The 19,601-nt window shown below is 41.9% G+C and overlaps 1 protein-coding gene across 5 annotated transcripts in view; it reads right to left on the reverse strand.

The window, feature by feature from the left end:
• CPED1 (cadherin like and PC-esterase domain containing 1) overlaps positions 1 to 19,601 on the reverse strand; it is a 433,838-nt gene that overhangs the window by 307,893 nt on the left and 106,344 nt on the right. For all 5 annotated transcript variants that reach the window (XM_088457671.1, XM_088457670.1, XM_088457669.1 and 2 more), the window contains 2 exons: positions 6,859 to 7,001; positions 3,313 to 3,385 (listed from right to left, as the gene is read on the reverse strand). In XM_088457671.1, the coding sequence (XP_088313797.1) occupies positions 3,313 to 3,385; positions 6,859 to 7,001 (216 nt within the window). The remainder of the gene's footprint in view (positions 1 to 3,312; positions 3,386 to 6,858; positions 7,002 to 19,601) is intronic.

A 19,601-nucleotide genomic window follows, 5' to 3' on the forward strand; every position in this document is an offset into this window, starting at 1 on the left:
AAAATGAAACACTTATTCTTTATTTGGTCACACCTTTGGGAGCTTGGAGGAGAATATGTCAGGTCCTAGCAGTGGTGAAAACAAATTACATCTGAAATGACAACAAAATGCTGGTGTAATGAAATATCCACCATGGGATGATGAACAAGAACATTTATTTTCATCCCATGTTCCAAGGTGGTTAGATTGGGACAACATTTACCACCATGGGCAGGAAAGGTGAATTGTGGTCCATTGTGTTAATGCATACTCATTCAACTTAAATAAAATACAACTTGTGGCAATCAACATTTGCAAATTCTGGCAACAGAAGCTCAGAAAATGAATAGGCATTGCACAACCTTTTGTCAGAAGTTGCTTGCTAAGTTTTATATCGATACATAAAGCTTAAAAAAATTGCAATTCCACCCAGTACAACTGAGAAGCACTGCTCCTTAAATAATCAAAGCTAAGTGAAGCTGCCAATGCAATATAAATGCACACTGGTAGGTCTCTTATGTACAACCTTACAAAAAAGAACCACGAAAGTTCCCAAGTTAAGAAATAATAGTCCGCCATTGCAAGCTAAAAATTATTGTTACAGAGTGGCATTGATATAATAACATTGATTGGAAGGATAGAACAGAGTTGTCCTTTATTGTGGCGCACTAGATAGGTTTTTTAAAAATATAACTTTTATTCTTCAATATATAAAATTGTATATGTATATTAGCAACAGTGAAGTGATTAAAAAAAACATATTGTACCTAAACATAAAAATACATACATTGTGTTGACATAACATAAACAGAAATAAAGTGTGTTTTAAAACTCAAGTCCCACATGTGTGTTTTAATTTATGATTTCCATTGAGTGATTTATTCATATATCCATGTGTATTTCACCCTAGTAATATATAATTCCAAGAGGGAGAAATAAATATCAAGTAATTATATTTAATTATCTAATTTTTATTATACAAAATAGAAATGTTTAAAGTTCTTAGATTCAATCAGAGAAATGCAACTTGTATTGTTCACAATGTTGCAAACTATCCTAGTAACATAAGTATCTTAACCAAAAAATTATATACGGACTGTCTATGGCCCTGATTCAGAGCCGGTCGCTATTTGCGCTCGCTCGTCCAGAAAATAGGGGTGGCTATTCAAATGAACCGTTCACTGTTTGCGGTCTGTTCACGCCTCTAGGTCTGAACGAGCGAACAAAACTTGCGGTCGTTTTTTGAGAAACTACGCCCCCTGGCCGCTCGCATCCGACATCATGTCCGCTATTTATTAGATTAATCGAGTACATCGAACAGGGTATGAACTGCGCGCTATTCTTGTGGGTGGTTTTTGCTACCACAATTTTGCGAGCAGTTCTGGCTAAAAAAAACCCAGTGACGTGGTCAATGACGCTGCTGTTTTAAATATGCACACCCATAAAACGCCCGTTTTGACCTTTAAGCACGCCTGCGTTCTGATTTCCACTCCCCGTTTTCAAGCACCTTCCCCTGTTACCACCCACATATGCCTCATCCTGTCACTCAAATTAGCAGGCATTCGCTATTTTGCGAGCACATGAATTTCGGCCGCACTGACTGGTTCGCGCATGCGTATAACTATCCGTATGCATGCGCAGTTTGGCAAACATCGCTCGGAGCGAACGAGCTGCCGCTTACGAGTGGCTCTGAATGAGGGCCTATGTCTGTTTCAGGTTTAAAGATTCAGCCTGATTGTAGTGTATCCGTTTATTGGTCTGTACCCTTAACAAAATGAGGGGGATATAGTTATATATAACAAGGAAATAAGGGATATTAGGCTTACATATAGAATGCTTGTATAGCATCAGCGGTATGCAGCTATACCTCCGTACAGTAGTACAGGATATTAGATTGGCTGTTGCCGTCTAGATATTATGCCAGCACTATGTGATATATGGTTTTTTGACAATATAGTTACAGCATTGTTGTATTTAATTGTGCCATTATGTCTTATTCCTTCCTCAATGATCAATCAATGTAAAGTAAAGCACGCTATCCTCCTCCATGAGGCGGATATGCACATATTCCTTTCACATTGAGGTATCAGGTATCAGGTTCCCCTGACACTATGATTATAGCACCTTAATGCTTAATTATACCAGTGTATTAATTTCTTCCTCACAGTCAAAATATTATCTGGCTCAGGATGTGTCATGACATCACACAAGCTGCATCAATAAACAAAACTAAACTTTATTGCAACAGCCGGTGGTGCTTGAAAACATGAGACCAGCTCCAGGACCCCACAGATCCATCTATAACCACCACCTGCACTTTTGCAGTGATCAGTAGGGCGCAGGCAGTGGTTATGGATTGATTTAAATGTGCCCCCATTGTACCCCACTGTCGCCGTGGCCCCTGACAGCTGGTGCACGGAGGTCAGTGACTCCACCACCTTTTGCAGTTTCACCACTGCTTTGTGTACACAGCTTACCTTCGGCATTTGTGCCTACTGTGCTTAACACCTCAGGGTATTCCATGGATACCACCTCTCTGACTATCGCAACTGTACCTCTTTTGGTGTGTTCCACAGTAGAAGAAGAAAAATCAAAGCTTCACAGATTCATGGCTTTACCAGTCATAAACAAGTTGGATAAACTTAATTTTACATGGAGTCAAGATTTGAAATCACAAATTTCCTACATAAGGAGCCTTACATCACTGCCCTGCTAATGGAAGACTCTTATACCCTGTGACTTCTTGCAAGTAAGGCCATTTGAGAGGCAACATTAAATTTTTGTCTTGTGATGACATTCAACCATCATTAGTAAACCATTTTTGGTTTAGCCATTGATGGTTCACTCGTGTATGCACAAAGAAGAAAGATTTGTTTATGCATGCACAAATAAGCACAGTTAATTAATCACAAAACAACAGTTAAACCCATTGGACGGGAGCAGGCGATGGCGGCAACCATTGCAGTCAGGTCACTGAATTGAAAAATCAGCAGCATAAAAAACAACAACATTGATGGTTGCAAACCATTGCATTCCGATGACCATCTCTAATTACTGCATGTCCCCATTACCATTTACATATTATGACAGTGTCACATGTAGCTCTCCCTCACTAATATAGTCACACAAGTGGACAGGTCACTGCCTTCCATAAAGTCAGCTCATTCATCTTTTGAAATACTTTGCTGCTGTGACTGATTATCTATTTGGCTATACATAGGTTATTCTATTCCTGTCCACTGTAACCAAAATTTCCTGGACAAGTAGGAGATGAAAACTGGATACAATAATAACAGAAGGTTAGATAACCATTTAGTTGTTTAGAACACTTACCTTAAGCACAGAGGGAGATGAGGCACTGCTGTACCCAATGTCAAATGTTACTAGTTGAAAACATTCATTGTACCTGAAATAAGTTATATATAAGTTGTCACAAGTTGTAATATATGTAATGTTACAATGACAGTTGCTGCTGTATATACTTTTGATCTCAGGCCACATTCATTTACTGTACAGCTGTTGTACTACTATACAACACTGTTCCAGCTCTCTATGGAGATCTGTTCACTTCCGGAGTAGATTAAGGCTGTTAAACTACAACTACAAGCATTGCATTTTCATCATTATATTCTATATTGCCTACTTCAATTATTATCTTTCCACTTATGTATAAATTCCACATAAATTTAATAGTCTTTTAAAGACGGTAAAGAAAAAAAAGTAGCAATAAATATTTGTGCTACTCAAAGTTTACATTAACAAAGCACACATAAAACTTGCTATTTCTGGTCACATGTCAATAAATTACATGTCAAGTGTGTGCATAAAGTGTGTATTAATAACTAGTATTTTGTACTTGTCACACACCAGATCGAAAATTATTGTGCCCAAGCGGTGCGCGGTTTTTTAATTCCCGGTCTCTCACCTGTCCCCCTCACCCATTCCCCATCTCCTATGTCGTTCCCTTTCTCCCCTATTTTAGATATTAATGGGAGGGGCGGCCATTAGAGTAAATGCAACTCGCAAACAGCAACTGTGATGACTGAGAGTGGGGGGCAGAGCAGGTGAGAGGAGCATCTGGCACAGCAGGTGAAAGGAGTGTCCATCCCATAAATGTGATCAGTGGCTGGCACAGCAAATGGTAGGGGTGCACATCACACCAGGTGGGCGGTATACTTTGCAACACGGTTATTGTGGTTTGCTGAACTCTAGCTGACACTGTCACATCCCATGTGACCGTGCCATCCTGCTACATCCCCCAGCTGTGCAGAATGGAATTTATCCTGCTGCTCAGGCCCCCTGACAGTGATGTAGCTGTCTGTGACTGGCAAAATCACTGATGAAATTGCACTCCAGCATGCTGTACATACAGCACTATGGAGTACATGTACCGGACATTGAAGTGCAAGGAGAAGAACTTTAGTTATTGCCACAGTGGTGATCTATGGACACTGGTGATCTATTACAACTAGGGGGATGGGGCGTAATGTCACTGAGGATATAGTGCTGCTGTTCTATTAAGGGTTCTATTGTCACTTGGGGTTCAGAGGTACTATTACAATGGGTGGACATGGAGACAGGGAGGTTGTGAGACACCCCCAATCATATTTGTATATTCACCCTGCGTGGGTTTCCTCCGGGTGCTCCTGTTTCCTCCCATACTCCAAAAATATACTGGTAGGTTAATTGGCTCCCAAAGACATTAACCCTAGTGTATGTGTGCAAGTGTACATGTGGTAGGGGACATAGGGCCTGATTCACTATGGATCGCAATATAGCATATGCACGCATTTCAAATGCAATAGTATGCTAATCCATAGAGATCTCAATGCCGCTGCACCACTAGATAAGGATGCTCACTTCACCTACATGTACATCCATAATGGTTAGCAAGACTGCAAAAACATTGGTACAATCGAGTACCATCGAAGCCTCACACACAGTTAAGGCAGGTCAGATCTCACTCAGGAATTACTTATTTCAGCACACACTATGAGGCTTCAGGCTACGTATGTTATCGCTGTGGCTTATATATGCACCTTGCAACGCCATTGAAATGCACTGGCACGCCTGCGTTCGGCCAATCACCCCCCCCTCCCGCCCCGTCACCACTCACAAATGGCACTTCCTGTCAATCACTCTGCTATGGGTCTGCGTAGCCTCTGCTATCGCGGTCCCGATCACAATAGCTAGTTTGCGCACGCACACTGCGATGCATACACATGCATAGAACGCAACAATCATCCGACTGCATGCTTATAGGCAACTGTGCTCCTTGCTGATCAGGCCCATAGATTGTAAGCTCCACTGGGGAAGGGACGGATGTGAATGGACAAATATCTCTCTGTAAAAGCGCTGCAGAATATGTGTGCGCTATATAATTAACTGGTAATAAATAAAATACATTTGTTTTATCAATAGCATATTTAAATCTACTTTAACAAATAACTTTTGAAAATTAATTTAAGAAAACCTGACAATTTCTGAGTAGTTTTTGGAGAAACAATTAGCCAGTTAAGAAATTAAAGAGCTAATTCTGCCAAACACTCTGAGATTTTAAATAGCAGTACAAAGTTTGCTGACATTTAACCTAATAATGAGAAGGAAAAGGAATCAGATATACTTTAATAACGTGGTTCCTACAGGAATGCAGGATTATAAGCAATATACTTATGCAGGTGATTACATAAACTATATTTATACAAAACATTAGCATGGGAATACCAAGTAAAAATAGTAACCTAATGATGGGAAGCAGAGAAAGGATAGGCATATGTGGGCAAATGCTGCAATTTATACCACTTTTATACCTAAAGTCCTAGTCTGATCCGGAGGTTGGAAAAGGGGGCCTGATTCAGAGCCGCTCGTTCGCTCCGAGCGATGTTCGCACATCTGCGCATGCGTATGGGTCATAATGCGCATGCGCCAACCAGTCAGTGCGATCGGAAATCGAGCGCTCGCAAAATAGCGAGTGCCTGATAATTTAAGTGACAGGATGAGGCGTTTGTGGGTGGTAACAGGGGAAGGTGCTTGAAAACGGGGAGAGGAGATCCGAACGCAGGCGTGCCAAACGGTCAAAACGGGCGTTTTAAGGGTGTGCATAATTAACAAAGCAGCGTCATCGACCACGTCACTTGGTTGTCTCTTAGCCTGAACTGTTCGCATGATTGCGGTAGGAAAATCCTACCACAAGCACTGCGAGCAGTTCAGACGCCTTTCGATGTACTCGATTAATCAAATAAATAGCGGAGATGACAAAGGATGCGAGCGGCCAGGGGGCGTCTTTACAAAATAGCGAGCGCATGTTTCGTTCGCTCGCTCGCTCAGACATAGAGGCGTCAACAGACTGCAAAGAGCGAGCGCTATTTAAATAGCTGGCCCCTTTTTCTGAACGAGCGAGCGCAAATAGCGTCCGGCTCTGAATCAGGCCCTGGGTTCCAAACCGGATTAGACCCGGAATTTAGCCGACGCCGAACCAAGATATTCCCGAGTTGGCGCTGTTCACTCCAGAGCCGAGTCTGCAGTGACCTGGCTCTGCCGGCATGTGGTGCGCTCCAGGTCATCGTGACCCGGATTGCGCAATTTACACTGCAGGGTTTTACAGGTTATTCCCGTGTTAAACCCTGCAAGTTTCCTGGGTTGGATTGCCGGGTCACTCGACTCGGGAATCCAACCTGCCCCCTTTTACAACAAGGAGCTACCCGGGTTAACCCTGCAATAACCCGGCTTTTAACTGTGGTGGAAAAGGGGTATTATTTAGCTCTCAGAGGTCTGCATAAATGCATTTTGTTTTCGTGTGAATGAGGAAGTATAATATGTTCAGGTAATGATAAGATCAATTTGTATTTGACAAATATACTTAGTTCTACTTTGATTTACCTGTTCAGTGTATTTTGTCCTGTGGCACTGGCTTCACTCATTACCTCCAAAGTAAGTAACAATTTGCTTATCATCTCCTTTAAGGCATTAAATGCTTGTAAGGGAGCCTTTGACTTGAAGAACTGTCCATAAAAGTGTTGTAACTGTAATGGGGGTGACACAAAATACCAAACATTTTTTAAAATGCATTAAGAACACTCTCACATCATGCTATTTACTCTGATTAATTGATGCTGCTTTCAACCATTTATCACTCCCGCAAGTTGTCAGTCACCTGCACCTGTATTTAGAAAACAGCATTCCCTACCTGCTATGGTTTCCCACATTCATACCCTGAATGAATATCCTTCATACGCTGTCCTAAAAATCCTCCACGCTCCACAGAGAGTGCTGGTAACACAATACTCAGAAAAAGGCATGCCACTTATACCCCTTTTCCACCAAAATTCCGGGTCTGACCCGGGGTTTGAACAGGGTTCCTTTCCGGATCAGACCCGGAATTTAGCCGGCGCCGACTCAGGAAATTCCCAAGTTGGCGCCGCTCACACCGGAGTCGGGTCTGCATAGACCCGGCTTTCCCGGCGTGAAAGTGGATGCTTGGAGATGACGTCATCTCCAAGCGCCACTGAAGCCGGACCAATCGGCCGGCTTGCAGCGCACTCCAGGTCATCGTGACCCGGAGTGCGCTGTTCTCACAGCAGGGTTTCACGGGCTACGCCCGTGTTAAACCCTGCTAGTTACCTGGGTTGGATTGCCGGGTCACTCATCCAACCCTCTCCCCTTTAACACCAGGGAGCTGACCGGGTTTTAGCTCCAGTGTAAAAGGGGTATTACTGTAGCTCTGCCACAGAAAGATAAAATACACCAGTTAACAGTAGTTTGGTATTATTCTAATACATGCTATAAATACTATACTGTTTATTTGAGCTACCTCATCACATATTATACATGTGTCAGTCTATATATTTACAGTAGTGGCGTCTGATTAAGTGGTAACTAATAAATAAAGTACACATTACTTAATAATGAAAGGTCAAAGCAGATGACTGAATAACACAATAGGAAAATTTAAGATCAAAGAAAAAAAAACATTAAATAATTTGGGCCAATGCTCTTTACATTTCTGAGGTATTGCCAATTAATGATCTAATGCTCTAAACATTCTTAACATTTGTTTTGGATCAGTGATAATTGTTTTGCTTCTGGGCAAAGAACTGAATGATGAATTAATTGGTCAACCAGTTTAAATCGTTAAGAGGCTCATTTTTACTTTTTTCTGGCATCAGATTAAAAGACATTTTCCAAAATACATCCGCAGCTTGAAAAATAATCAAAAAGCACAAACTATTTGTATGTTAATTTACTATATATTAAGCTATATAATGTATAAGGTAGTAGAAAAAAATGTTGATTTGATTGTCAGTAGATAAGTTATCAAAGGAAATATATACCCCTTTTATACCCCTTTTACACCAGATCTAAAACCCGGGTTATTGCTGGGTCTGCCCGGGTCGCAGCGCAGTGTAAAAGGGTCCCTGAAAAATAACCTGGGTCAAATGACCCAGCAATCCAACCCAGGTAGCTACCAGGGTTGGACCCGGGATGGACCTGGGTAATGGTGCCGTGTAAACGGTGCAACCTGGGTTATCCGACCTGGGTCATGCCTAAAATGAGATGATTGGTGGCTGTGGAGCAGTCACCTCCCACTTTTTATGACATAACAAGTTTAGCAGGGCAGTCCCGGGTTCAGTGTGAACGGGGCTGATCTGGGAGTAACCCAGATCGATGGTGCTGTGTAAACAGGGTCTGACCTTGGTCTGACCTGGGTTGGAACCATGTCTCGACACCCAGGTTGGACCCGGGTTTTTGGTGGAAAAGCAGTATCAGACAGAAGACTCGGGAAATAAATGGGTACTTCTCGGGTCTATCAACCCTGGAAATTCCCAGATCTTAGACTGAGATCCCCATTCACACTACACCAAAACCCGGGAAATTCCAGGGTCGGATACGTTCACACTGAACCTGGGTCTGCCCTGGAATTTGGTGTGAATTTAAACGGGACATTTATTATTTTTTTTGTTCACAGTAATAACATAATATAAAAATTCTAATTTTTAGAGTAAAGGCCACAAAGTTTGTTTCCAATGTTTCTTTTATTGAATAACAATTTTTTACATTACAAAATAAGAAAATTATGAATATAGCCTTTAAAAAGTTTTGGTTTATACCAGTGGTTCCCAAACTGGGCGCCGCGGCACCCTGGGGAGCCTTGGGACACTTGCAGGGGTGCCTCAGGTTGGTGGTCCTGCACCAAATCAAATTATTTATGGTCAATGTAATGTAAATATGTGGACAAACAGAATTGCAAACCTGTCACCCACTACATAAACTAACCTAAGGATGACAAGTAAGCACAAATTACTTCACTTTACTACTTGACTACATTTTTTTCTGAATTTCTCAATAACAAACTTTTGGCTTAGGGGTGCTGTGAAAACAATTCTGATGCACTAGGGCACCGCGATTCAAAAAAGTTTGGGAACTACTGGTCTATACAAAGACAAAATTTTCATATAAAAAAGTTAAACATAAAATAATACACACTTAAATTAATTTGCTCTCCATCCATGTGGTCCAGATGCCTGCAATTGATGTTATCTGCAGGTGCAGAGGACAGCCAATAACAAAGTTTTCTTAAAACCTGGGTCTAAAAACCTGGGTTGGCTACATTCACAGTAGAGCCTACCCGGGTTTCACCTGGGAAGAACCTGGTACAGAGCAGGATCATGGACCCAGGACTTCAACGCGGGTTGTTTCTGTTCACACATATCAAAAACCCAGGTTGATACACGTTCACGTCCAAAAACCTGGGTATTTTCTGCCACACGCACATAAATAATACATTGTTTTGAAAAAAGGGACTATATGCTAATCCATAACTAGCCATTTTGATGCCGGACCTGTATATGTATACACAGCCTTTAATTTAACTAAAGTGGCAGAGCATATATTTGCACTGTTGGTGTGCATCTCTATTCAAGGTGTTCATTGCCATAACGTGACAAACAGTGAAAAGTGCCACAAAGGGCAGCATCTAAAACTCCAAGCATTAAAAGCAATTTACACTCATAATTTGCCTCAATGATAATGACAGACAGGGGAGCAACCCTTAAGTGTTATATGGCAGGACCAGTGAGCTAGGGTCACCACAACCTGTGGGTAAAAACTCATAGTTGTAGACACATACTATTTACCTAAGGTGGCACTTCTTCTTCCACGTGTCTCGGTCCCATGGCTCCTCACACAGCACTGTGGGAGCAATGGCGTCACTAGGGGAGTGTGGGCTGTACCGGGTGACACCAATCCGAGGGGTAGACACCAAAATAACAAGCAGCGCATGTCATCCACTGTGCCTGGGCAGCTCCCAGAGTGCTGGGCAAGCCCCCAGTGTGACATGACTCGCAGTCACACCCTCAGAAATGGCACAACCCTTGTGCCCACAAAGCCACAAGGAGTGTCACAAGGTATAGTGAAGCCGCTGTGTGGGAGACGTCATGATGTCTCTACCCACACAGTGTGGGAGCCCGGTTGGGAGGTGGACTGGTGAGCAGCCAGGCGCACTGGTAGAGTAACGTGAATCGCAGCGGGCATCCGGCAAAATAGATTGTGGCATTCCACCCTGCTCTGATGCAACGGCCGCACTGCCCTCCTTATGGCCCTAACTATATAAAAAATAATATGGAGTTTTGGATGGTGTCAGCAATAAGTTGCAGCTATTGGAGAAAAATAAGGTTTCTCAAAATAACCTTTTGTACATATAAAAGGAAGGAGGATATCTCTTGGACACAGGAACATCAGTATTTCACCAGAATACCTTCCACTGATAAATAGCCACCATTTATTCTTACAGTGGTGGCTAATATTCGAAGGAGAATGTGACTCTTAAGGTGCATATCCACTAACAGATAGTGGAACGACAGTATGATTACAACATTGTAATCATACAGTCGTTCCTCTTCCCCTTAGAACCCAGAACAGTGAACATTTGGAGATCTATATGACATCATAATATTCAAACTGATCTCAAGTCCAAACTATCTTTATTTGAAAGTATATAGGACCTCATTCAGAGTCGGCCGTTGCGGCCGCTCGGTCGTAAGGGAAAAGGGGCCGGATATGCAAATGAAGTGCTCGCAAGTTGCGTCGTTAAGATGGGATCGTTAGCTGGACGAGCGAGGGGAGGATGCGGCCGTAAGACTAAAAACACGCCCCCTTCTCGTTCTCAATACACGTCATCTCCGGGCATATAAGGATTAATCGAGACCATCAGGAACCATCGGAGCTGGTCGTAGAGCTTAAAGTTGACCATACCCTCTCTTAAGCACTACGATCAAGTCAGTGTAAAAACCTCCCATGTCACATGTGCTATTACACTACTTAGTTAATTATGCACTCCCATGAAACGCTGTTTGCATAGTCAGGCACGCCTGCGATCGGATCTCCACTCCCCCGTTCACAAGCACCTTCCTCTGTTGCCACCCGCAAACGCCTCATCCTGTCACTCAAACTAACGACCTGGCCAAGTTGAAAGAGAAAAATTTCCGCTCGCAACAGCTAGTTTGCACACGCGCATTGCAAAACTTATGCATGCGCTGTTTTGCGAACATCGCTGGGTACGACCGAGCGGCCACTTACGACCAACTCTGAATGATGTCCATAATGTACAAAATTATCCAGTGTTGGGATAAAGTAATTACAGTGGCCAAGTTATCCATATAAATAACATAGGTAATACGCCCGGTGCCATCCACCATCACGACCATCGACCAATGATGGTCACGATGGTGATCCCAGCACTGCGACAGAGGGATCACAAGTGCAGCAGGTGGTGTCATACGCCTCCTGCTGCATTTGCATTATTGCAAGGACGCAATTGCAAATCTGCCTGCATGCCGCTTTGCAATTGCATTTCTTTCTGAATCAGGACCATAAATAGGACTAAGTAGACTTTTGCCTGCGAGACCTCATTCCCTATATATATATATATATATATATATATATATATATATATATATATATCCTTGTTTTCTGTAACTAGAAACCTGAATTATCCCAGCTCTGGTACACCTGAGAAAATAATTAGGGAACCTGGAGCAGACAACTTGCACTTAGATTAATTGGGTAAATATAGAAACTATGATATCTCTCATAGGGTTCTATTCATCATCCCTTAATTTATACAAAAGGGTGGGTGAAAATGTAAATTTTCCCTTACTTTTGTAAAAATTAAGGGTCAGGGCTATTCATTATTCCTGTAACGCAAGAGATATCACTGATATCTTCTGGTTACAATTCTGCCCCGATAATTTCAACAGTTCCCATACTGTACTTTAGAATGGGGACGTAGAAATGACGCAATTCATCAATTTCTGAAAAAGCAATTTTTTCGGAACTTGTGAGTGATACTGTACGCCACCCTGAGATGGCATGCAAGGCAATATCCGATGCCATGCACAAGCTACCGTTTACAGATTGTGCAGCAGTGGGATATTTTCAGATTCCTCCAGCTGTGTTAACTTACCTTCGACATCTCTGGCTGTCACAGGTTCCCCCAGAGCTGGGGGGAGATTGTGCTGCAGGCAGGAGCGCCCGGGGAAGCTTACGCAGTGGTGGCGGCGGCAGAGGAGGAGATGATTACTTTAATTACAAACGGAGGGAGTAGAACTGGAGGAGGAAGAGCAGCAGCAGCTGCCACAGGGAGGTGGAAGTTACATGGTCCGGGATGACACCGGGGCTATGGCCGGGATGACACAGAGCAGCGACGGCCATGGGGGGGCCAGGACTAACACAGTGGGCCTTGAGATGTGTGTGTGGTGGCTGAGGGGGGAGAGAGTTACTGACACTAGTGATCGGCGGAGGTGGGTAAGGGGGGCCGAGGTGAACAACACCGGCCGCGCCAGGAGGGTGCAGCGGCGGCCGGTATTTCAGCCTAATGATGGCTTGCTTCACTGATAGTGACAGCTCTTTGGATCTCATATTGAGAGTCAACAGCAACTGGTTCCAAATGCAAATGTCACACCTAGAATCAACTCCAGATCTTTTACCTGCTTAATTGATAATGAAATAATGAGGGAATAGCCCACACCTGTCCATGAAATAGCTTTTGAGTTGATAGTCCCATTACTTTTGGCCCCTTAAAGAGTGGGAGGGACATATAGAAACCATTATAATTCCTACACTGTTCATCTGATTTGGATGTAATTACCCTCAAATTAAATCTGAAAGTCTGCAGTTAAAGCACATCTTGTTTGTTTCATTTCAAAGCCATTGTGGTGGTGAATATAGGCCAAAACTAGCTTGAGTACCCGGCATTGCCCAGGATTTTAAGAATGGTTGTTTACACGATATCCTCCAACCAACCTCTCCTTAAGCAGGCCTCACGAAAAGTGTGACAAACTTCCCCATCAACAGTCCTAATGTCTTCGAAGGAAGTAGGACCTGTAACAGTGTAAAACAAACTTCGGAGATACAGCAGAAGCATTCAAAATATTTAGGATGTACAGTATAAACACGGCCAAGAGCTTCTGTTGCTCTGATACCAGGATGACCATCTACAGTGACTCCCTGTTTTCTGCGCAGAAAAACTTTGGGAGAAGCATTCCATGTGTAATATTTTGGCAGCTCACAGTACAGCAGAGTCCTTGCAAAGTCATCATTTTGACACAGTTGGAAGAAAGAAGTAAATGTTGTTGTGTAATTTAGTATAGTCAGAGAGCTGAGAATGCTGGCAAAGCCTGATAAAGCTCTCTTCAATAATAGACATTAAGATCATGACAAAACAAAACGCTTGCTCCGAGGCCCTACCCATATGCCGTGAGGCCTCACTATGAGCGTCCAGCAAAAATTGTGGTTTTAAATTAATTAAAAATTAAGAATATTTAATTTCGATTAAAATTTTCTTTAGTTGCCTCCGCCGTGTTTTAATACGCTCGTATGTAAAATGTCACAATCTTCGCTTGTAAACTGTGGAATTGTATAGAAATACAGATGTACAAAAGGATAAATTTGCACTTTGCTATAGTAGAGAAGATAGAAAAGTATAATAAAAATAGTAGATAAGCTAAATCCTTTTATAATTCCGTACCTGACCTGTAGAGGGTGAATGCTATGCAAAAATTATGGATTTTAATGAATTAAAAAGTAACAGTAATTAATCTCGATTTTGGAGAGAAGATAGAAAAGAAAAAATAGTAGATAAGCTAAATCCTTTTGTAATTCCGTACTTGACCTGTAGAGGGCGAATGCTATGTAAAAATTGTGTTTGTACATTAATTAAAAATTAACAGTAATTAATTTAGATTTAAAAATTTTTTAGTTGCCTACGCCGTGTTTTAATACTCTCATATGTAAAATTTCACGATCGTGGCTTGTAAACTGTGGATTTGTATAGAAAGACAGAAGGACAAATTTTCACTTTTATATAGTAGATATATATACACTGTATATATATATATATATATATATATATATATATATATATATGATCCAAAAGAGAACCGGCACTCAATATATGTTGTGGATAGTTGCCAGGGTGCCTTCTGCAGAAAATTCAACACTGTAACCAACACACAGCGGCACTCTCCGGACTTTTTGAAAATTTTAGCTGAAGCTTATTGCATGCCACAAGGATGCCGACGTTTCAGGGCCGCGCAGGACCCTTTTATCAAGGCTAGGCAATGCAGTAATTTACAGAAACATAACAAAAGTGATTGCTAAATGCGCTTACCTTTATGGAAGTAAAATCCTCATTACACGCTGCAGCGGACCGGGACAGGCAGTGTGTGGGGGAGCCGTGCACGCGACGGGGCTGGCCCCCTCTGATGACCAGGGGCGCCGAGAGGGGGGGAGCGGGTACAGATAACCCGGGCCCGGGCTTCCTGAGGGGCCCGGCGCCGCTCCCCCTCCCTCACAGCAGCCCAGCACACAGCGTGTGCTGAGCTGCAGTGGAGACTGCTCGTGGCTGCTGAGCAGCAGCCACAGCAGTCTCCTAAGCCTGTGGGGAGAGCGATCACACTGACTGCTCAGAGCGCCCCCTCTCCCCAGCGTGCAGCGCCGCTTCACGGCGCTGCATATCTTTTTTTTTTCCGTTTCAAAACAGGGGGTGATAGAGGGGGCAACTGCAGAGACTTGAAACGTCATGGATCCATAGACTGGGTACCATACACCCTATGGGATTGAATGAAAAATTACCTCTTCATGTGTTTATGTAATTGAAGATCTAACATATACATTAATCAATGATATATCGATACTTACTTATAATGGGTATATTTAGCCTATATTTGCAACCTTCCATCGAACTGAGATTTTAAACAATAGATTATATTGCATCCTTGTGGCATTCAATAAACTTCAGCTAAAATTTTCAAAAAGTCCAGAGAGTGCCGCTGTGTCTTGGTTACAGTATATATATATATATATATATACACAAGATCCACATGGTGCAGCAGTCCAGGCTTTAAATAAATGACTCTTGCAGCAGTATATTGTTTGGCAACGTTTCAGTGCCCTATATGTGTGGCACTTTTGTCAGGACAACATATAGGGCACATACAGTATATAGGGCACTGAAACATTGCCAAACTATATGCTGCTGTAAGAGTCGTTTATTTAAAGCCTGGACTGCTGCACCACATGGATCTTGTTTGTATATTATGTGCGGGCACCCAGCGATGACTATATTTAACAAGGAGAACCGGACCATCTTGGTTGTTTTAATATATATACTGTGTATGTATATATATATATATATATATATATATATATATATGACAAGAATCACATAAACCAGATTAAAATCAAACACAAGTTTACTTTCTTTCTCACCACAGGCAGATACACAGGTCAGTGCAGTGTTCAGAAAGTGTTACAGAAGGTACACAGTATCTTCCATACAGCAACACAGTTCTTTTAGTGGACCCTCAGGTCCAGGATCCCTAACACTAGTCAACCCCAGGCCTATAACCTGGGCAACTAATTCACCATCAGGATCATTGTGGATTTGCACTGACACAACCTTAAAGACAGATAACAGGTGTAGCAAATTAGCCTTGCTTGTGGGTTACAACTGATCCCAGGAAAGCCTGAACTCGACTCATTACCATGATGTTTATTGCTCCATCTCTGCACAAACCTGCTGCTCCATATTAACCTCATGTGAAAGCATGCTGTCCCTGTCACAATGTTTATATATATCTATATATATATATATATATATATATCGGCCAAACAATACTCGGCACTGTGGCTGAATAAAATATACTAAAGTACTGGGTACATTCCTCATGAAAAGTTTGCATAAAATTTGAAACGTTGAACTAAGATTTCATATTTCTATACTGAGAGTGCCACCTGTACTGCATTATAGATATATATATATATATATATATATATACAGATGTTGCATTTGTTAGGACTTGTTGCCTATATTCATCATGTAGACTTTTAATTTAGATGTGGGGGTGGGGCAGAGGTATCAGTGTACCCCAAGATTTCTGTTGCAGGCCCTGAGGTGAGGAGGGGGAGTATACACGCAGTGAGGAAATCCTTATGGATTCCTCAGCTACTCAGGGAAAGGTATCTCTTTTCCGAAAAGCTGACTCCGCAAATAGAGCAGCTTTTCAGAAGTGATACTTTTGTTAGTGAGGCATGACGAATGCCTTCAAAACATTTTTTAAACTTGCAGCGAGTTTAAAACATAATTATCACTAGTGATAATTATGTAATGATGAATAGACCTCTTAAAGGCTGACACTGATCCATGTGGGTGAAGTTAAACTGCCCACATGTGTACAAACGGTCATTCAGCCTGATTATTTGCCATCAAACTAAAAAAACTAACATGTGGAAGACAGTCAATCTACTATGACCAATTGTAATGCCCTAATTTTAGTGGAATATTTGATTAAAAGGAAATACAGATTTTATTGGAGCTGATTGCTGTGTGTGTTGTAATTGTGTGATTGCCCAACAATTGCACTTGCATACACGGTGCAGAACTGGAACAGTGCATCATTGTGTATTGTTTAAACTTTTTATTTTGAGAGTACACAAGTAATACATAGAAGTCATATATGGCATCAGAGACAATGTTTGCAAGGTCCAAGTTTCCTTGAAAAAGACTAAAGAATACATAATGTAGTTCAGGGTATTTTTTACAACAAAAAGTAAATGTAACTTGAAGGCACTGGAATAGAGATGATTGTTCCCTATAAAGTGCGCATCCACAGCATTAAAAAAAAAATAATTCAGAGGCTTGTTTTTCAACAAACCATATACTAGCGTGAGCTTTAGCTGTGCTAACTTGTCCTGAAATCACATCACAACAATGAACAATACCAGTATGAAATGTGCCCAAATGTATAAGTCAGAACAACCATGGACAGCTCTAATGTATTATCTTCCTTTAATGCAGAAATCACAGTGACCTAGGATTACTCTTGCCAAGCCTTTATGTTGGCCAATGACATGTCAGCAAATGGTCCTACTGAAATGAAAAAGCACATTATTGGATATTCTAGTAAATGCAATTGGAAGTTCAGCATTATTGGTCTTTGTGTTCTATCATCTTCAAATAGGCTCCAATGACTCCAGAAATGATCTGCACAATGTCTGTCAGCTAGTCAAAACTATCTTTCTATTATTTATGTTACAGCGGAGACAGAACATTGGGTTTATTGTTACAAAAATCTATTTTACATTATTCTGACATAGACATTTGCAGCGACCTTGTCATATTCATCTGGAGCACAATGGGCAATATACAGTAGCAACAAAACCTGTCCAGACAGAGACACCTTGTGGTCATAAAGCTTCTTTACAATGCACTTTCAGTTACACATTACTGAGCTTATCTTTTCATACTTCCACATTTATGTACAGTTTTTAATTACATGATAAAGAAAGTAATTTACATGGCACAAAGTGGCGAGGTACAGTAAATTCTCCTTGACGTGTCATGCTCCTTGGTTTGTGTAAGAGCAGCTAGATGTTCGCCACAGTGCAGAGCAAGGTGATGTTTATGAAGGAACATAAAAGTTAGACCAGCTGATAGCAGGAGTTGGGTGGACTGGGAGTGCTCCTTGCAAATAGTATTAGATTGCATACTGAAAAGTAAAAATATAGAAATTAGAGCATTTTTATGGAGACACTGTTGTGCAGGGGCCAAACAGTCTTGATTTTTGCACTAGCTCTTTGCTGATGGATATTGAGTCATCTTATCCTTTTAACAGGATTTATTTTGTTCCTTCCAGTTGCACCTCGGTAATGCAGATTATTTCTAGGCGCACCTTGCCCTATATAAAATAAATCTACAAACTCACACAACATAGGACCTGATTCATTACCGTACGCAACTGCAATTACACACGCAATCGGCCGATCTTTGCATTCTGCGAATATGTACTGTATGCATTGCAGTGTGCGAACCAGCCACTGCGATCGGGACTGCGATCGCAATGGCTACACAGACCCATCGCAGAGTGATTGACAGGAAGTGCCATTTGTGAGTGGTGATGAGGGGGGGTCTGCGAAACGCCGGCATCCCAGTGCGTTTGCATGCCGTTTCAGGGGCGTGCTTAAATTGTCCACAGCAATGCCATACGCAGTGTGAGGTCTCATAACATGCGTGGCTGTTAGCAAGGCTGCGACGGTACTCGATTGTACCGATGGTTTCGCTATTCTGCTAAGTATTACGGAGGTGTGCAATGTAAAGTGGGCGTCCTTCTGTAGTGCTGAGTTTGCATTGCGTTCGCAACGGATTAGTATACTATCGCAGTTGAACTGTGTGCGTACTCAATATTGCGATCCGTAGTAAATCAGGCCCATAGACAGTTCTCATGTTTCCCCACTGCCATGTGTAACGTAAGCCACAAATGATGCTAAATGAAGCCGTGTTTTAGCAGAAAAACAACATTTTTTAAATTAAATTAATGGGGTGTTCAATAAGTTGTTTGAGGTTGAATTGAAGATGTAAAGTTTACACTTTTGCAAAGTGGTCTCTCAAAATGATTCTGCCTCTTCACACACCTTGGGGTAAATTTACTAAAGGTCGATTTGGCATTGTGAGTGATTTGAGGTGCGATTTTCATTCGATTTGGATTCGATTTTGGTTTTGAGTATTTACTAAAGGCCAAATCGCATGTAAAATCGGACTTCAAATCAACTTTGGACTCAAATCGCCCTCAAATTGACCATTTGAAAAACAGTGGTACTTTTACATAGCCCAACACACAAAACCCTTATTTACTATCATTCGGTTTGAAATCATCCTCAAAATCGGACTTCATATCACTCTTCAAATCCCCAATACAATGGACATGCTTCATGCTTTCGATTTCAGCATGAGCAGGTCGGATTCACACAGATACATACAGACATCAGTGAGATGCCTGCATGTATCTCACTGTAAAAAGCAATTAGTTAAATTAAGAAAAAAATTGACGTGAGGTACACCCCTTAATCAGAACCAGCCCCGGACTTTGCCAACCCAGTTCTGATTGACTAAGTACAGGGAAAAAATGATGTAGGGTCTCACTGTACTTAGTACAACCAGCACTGGGCTATGGGAAGCAGAGCTGGTTCTGGATTTACAGGGAAAAATTTGCGTAGGGTTCCCCTGTAAGATCCAGAACCAGCCCTGGCACTAGCGCACGCAGGGGGGGGGGTTTCTGAGTACCCAGAAA

Source organism: Taudactylus pleione, unplaced genomic scaffold (assembly GCF_031769625.1).
Source record: "Taudactylus pleione unplaced genomic scaffold, aTauple2 ptg000041l, whole genome shotgun sequence".
Lineage (NCBI taxonomy): Eukaryota > Metazoa > Chordata > Amphibia > Anura > Myobatrachidae > Taudactylus > Taudactylus pleione.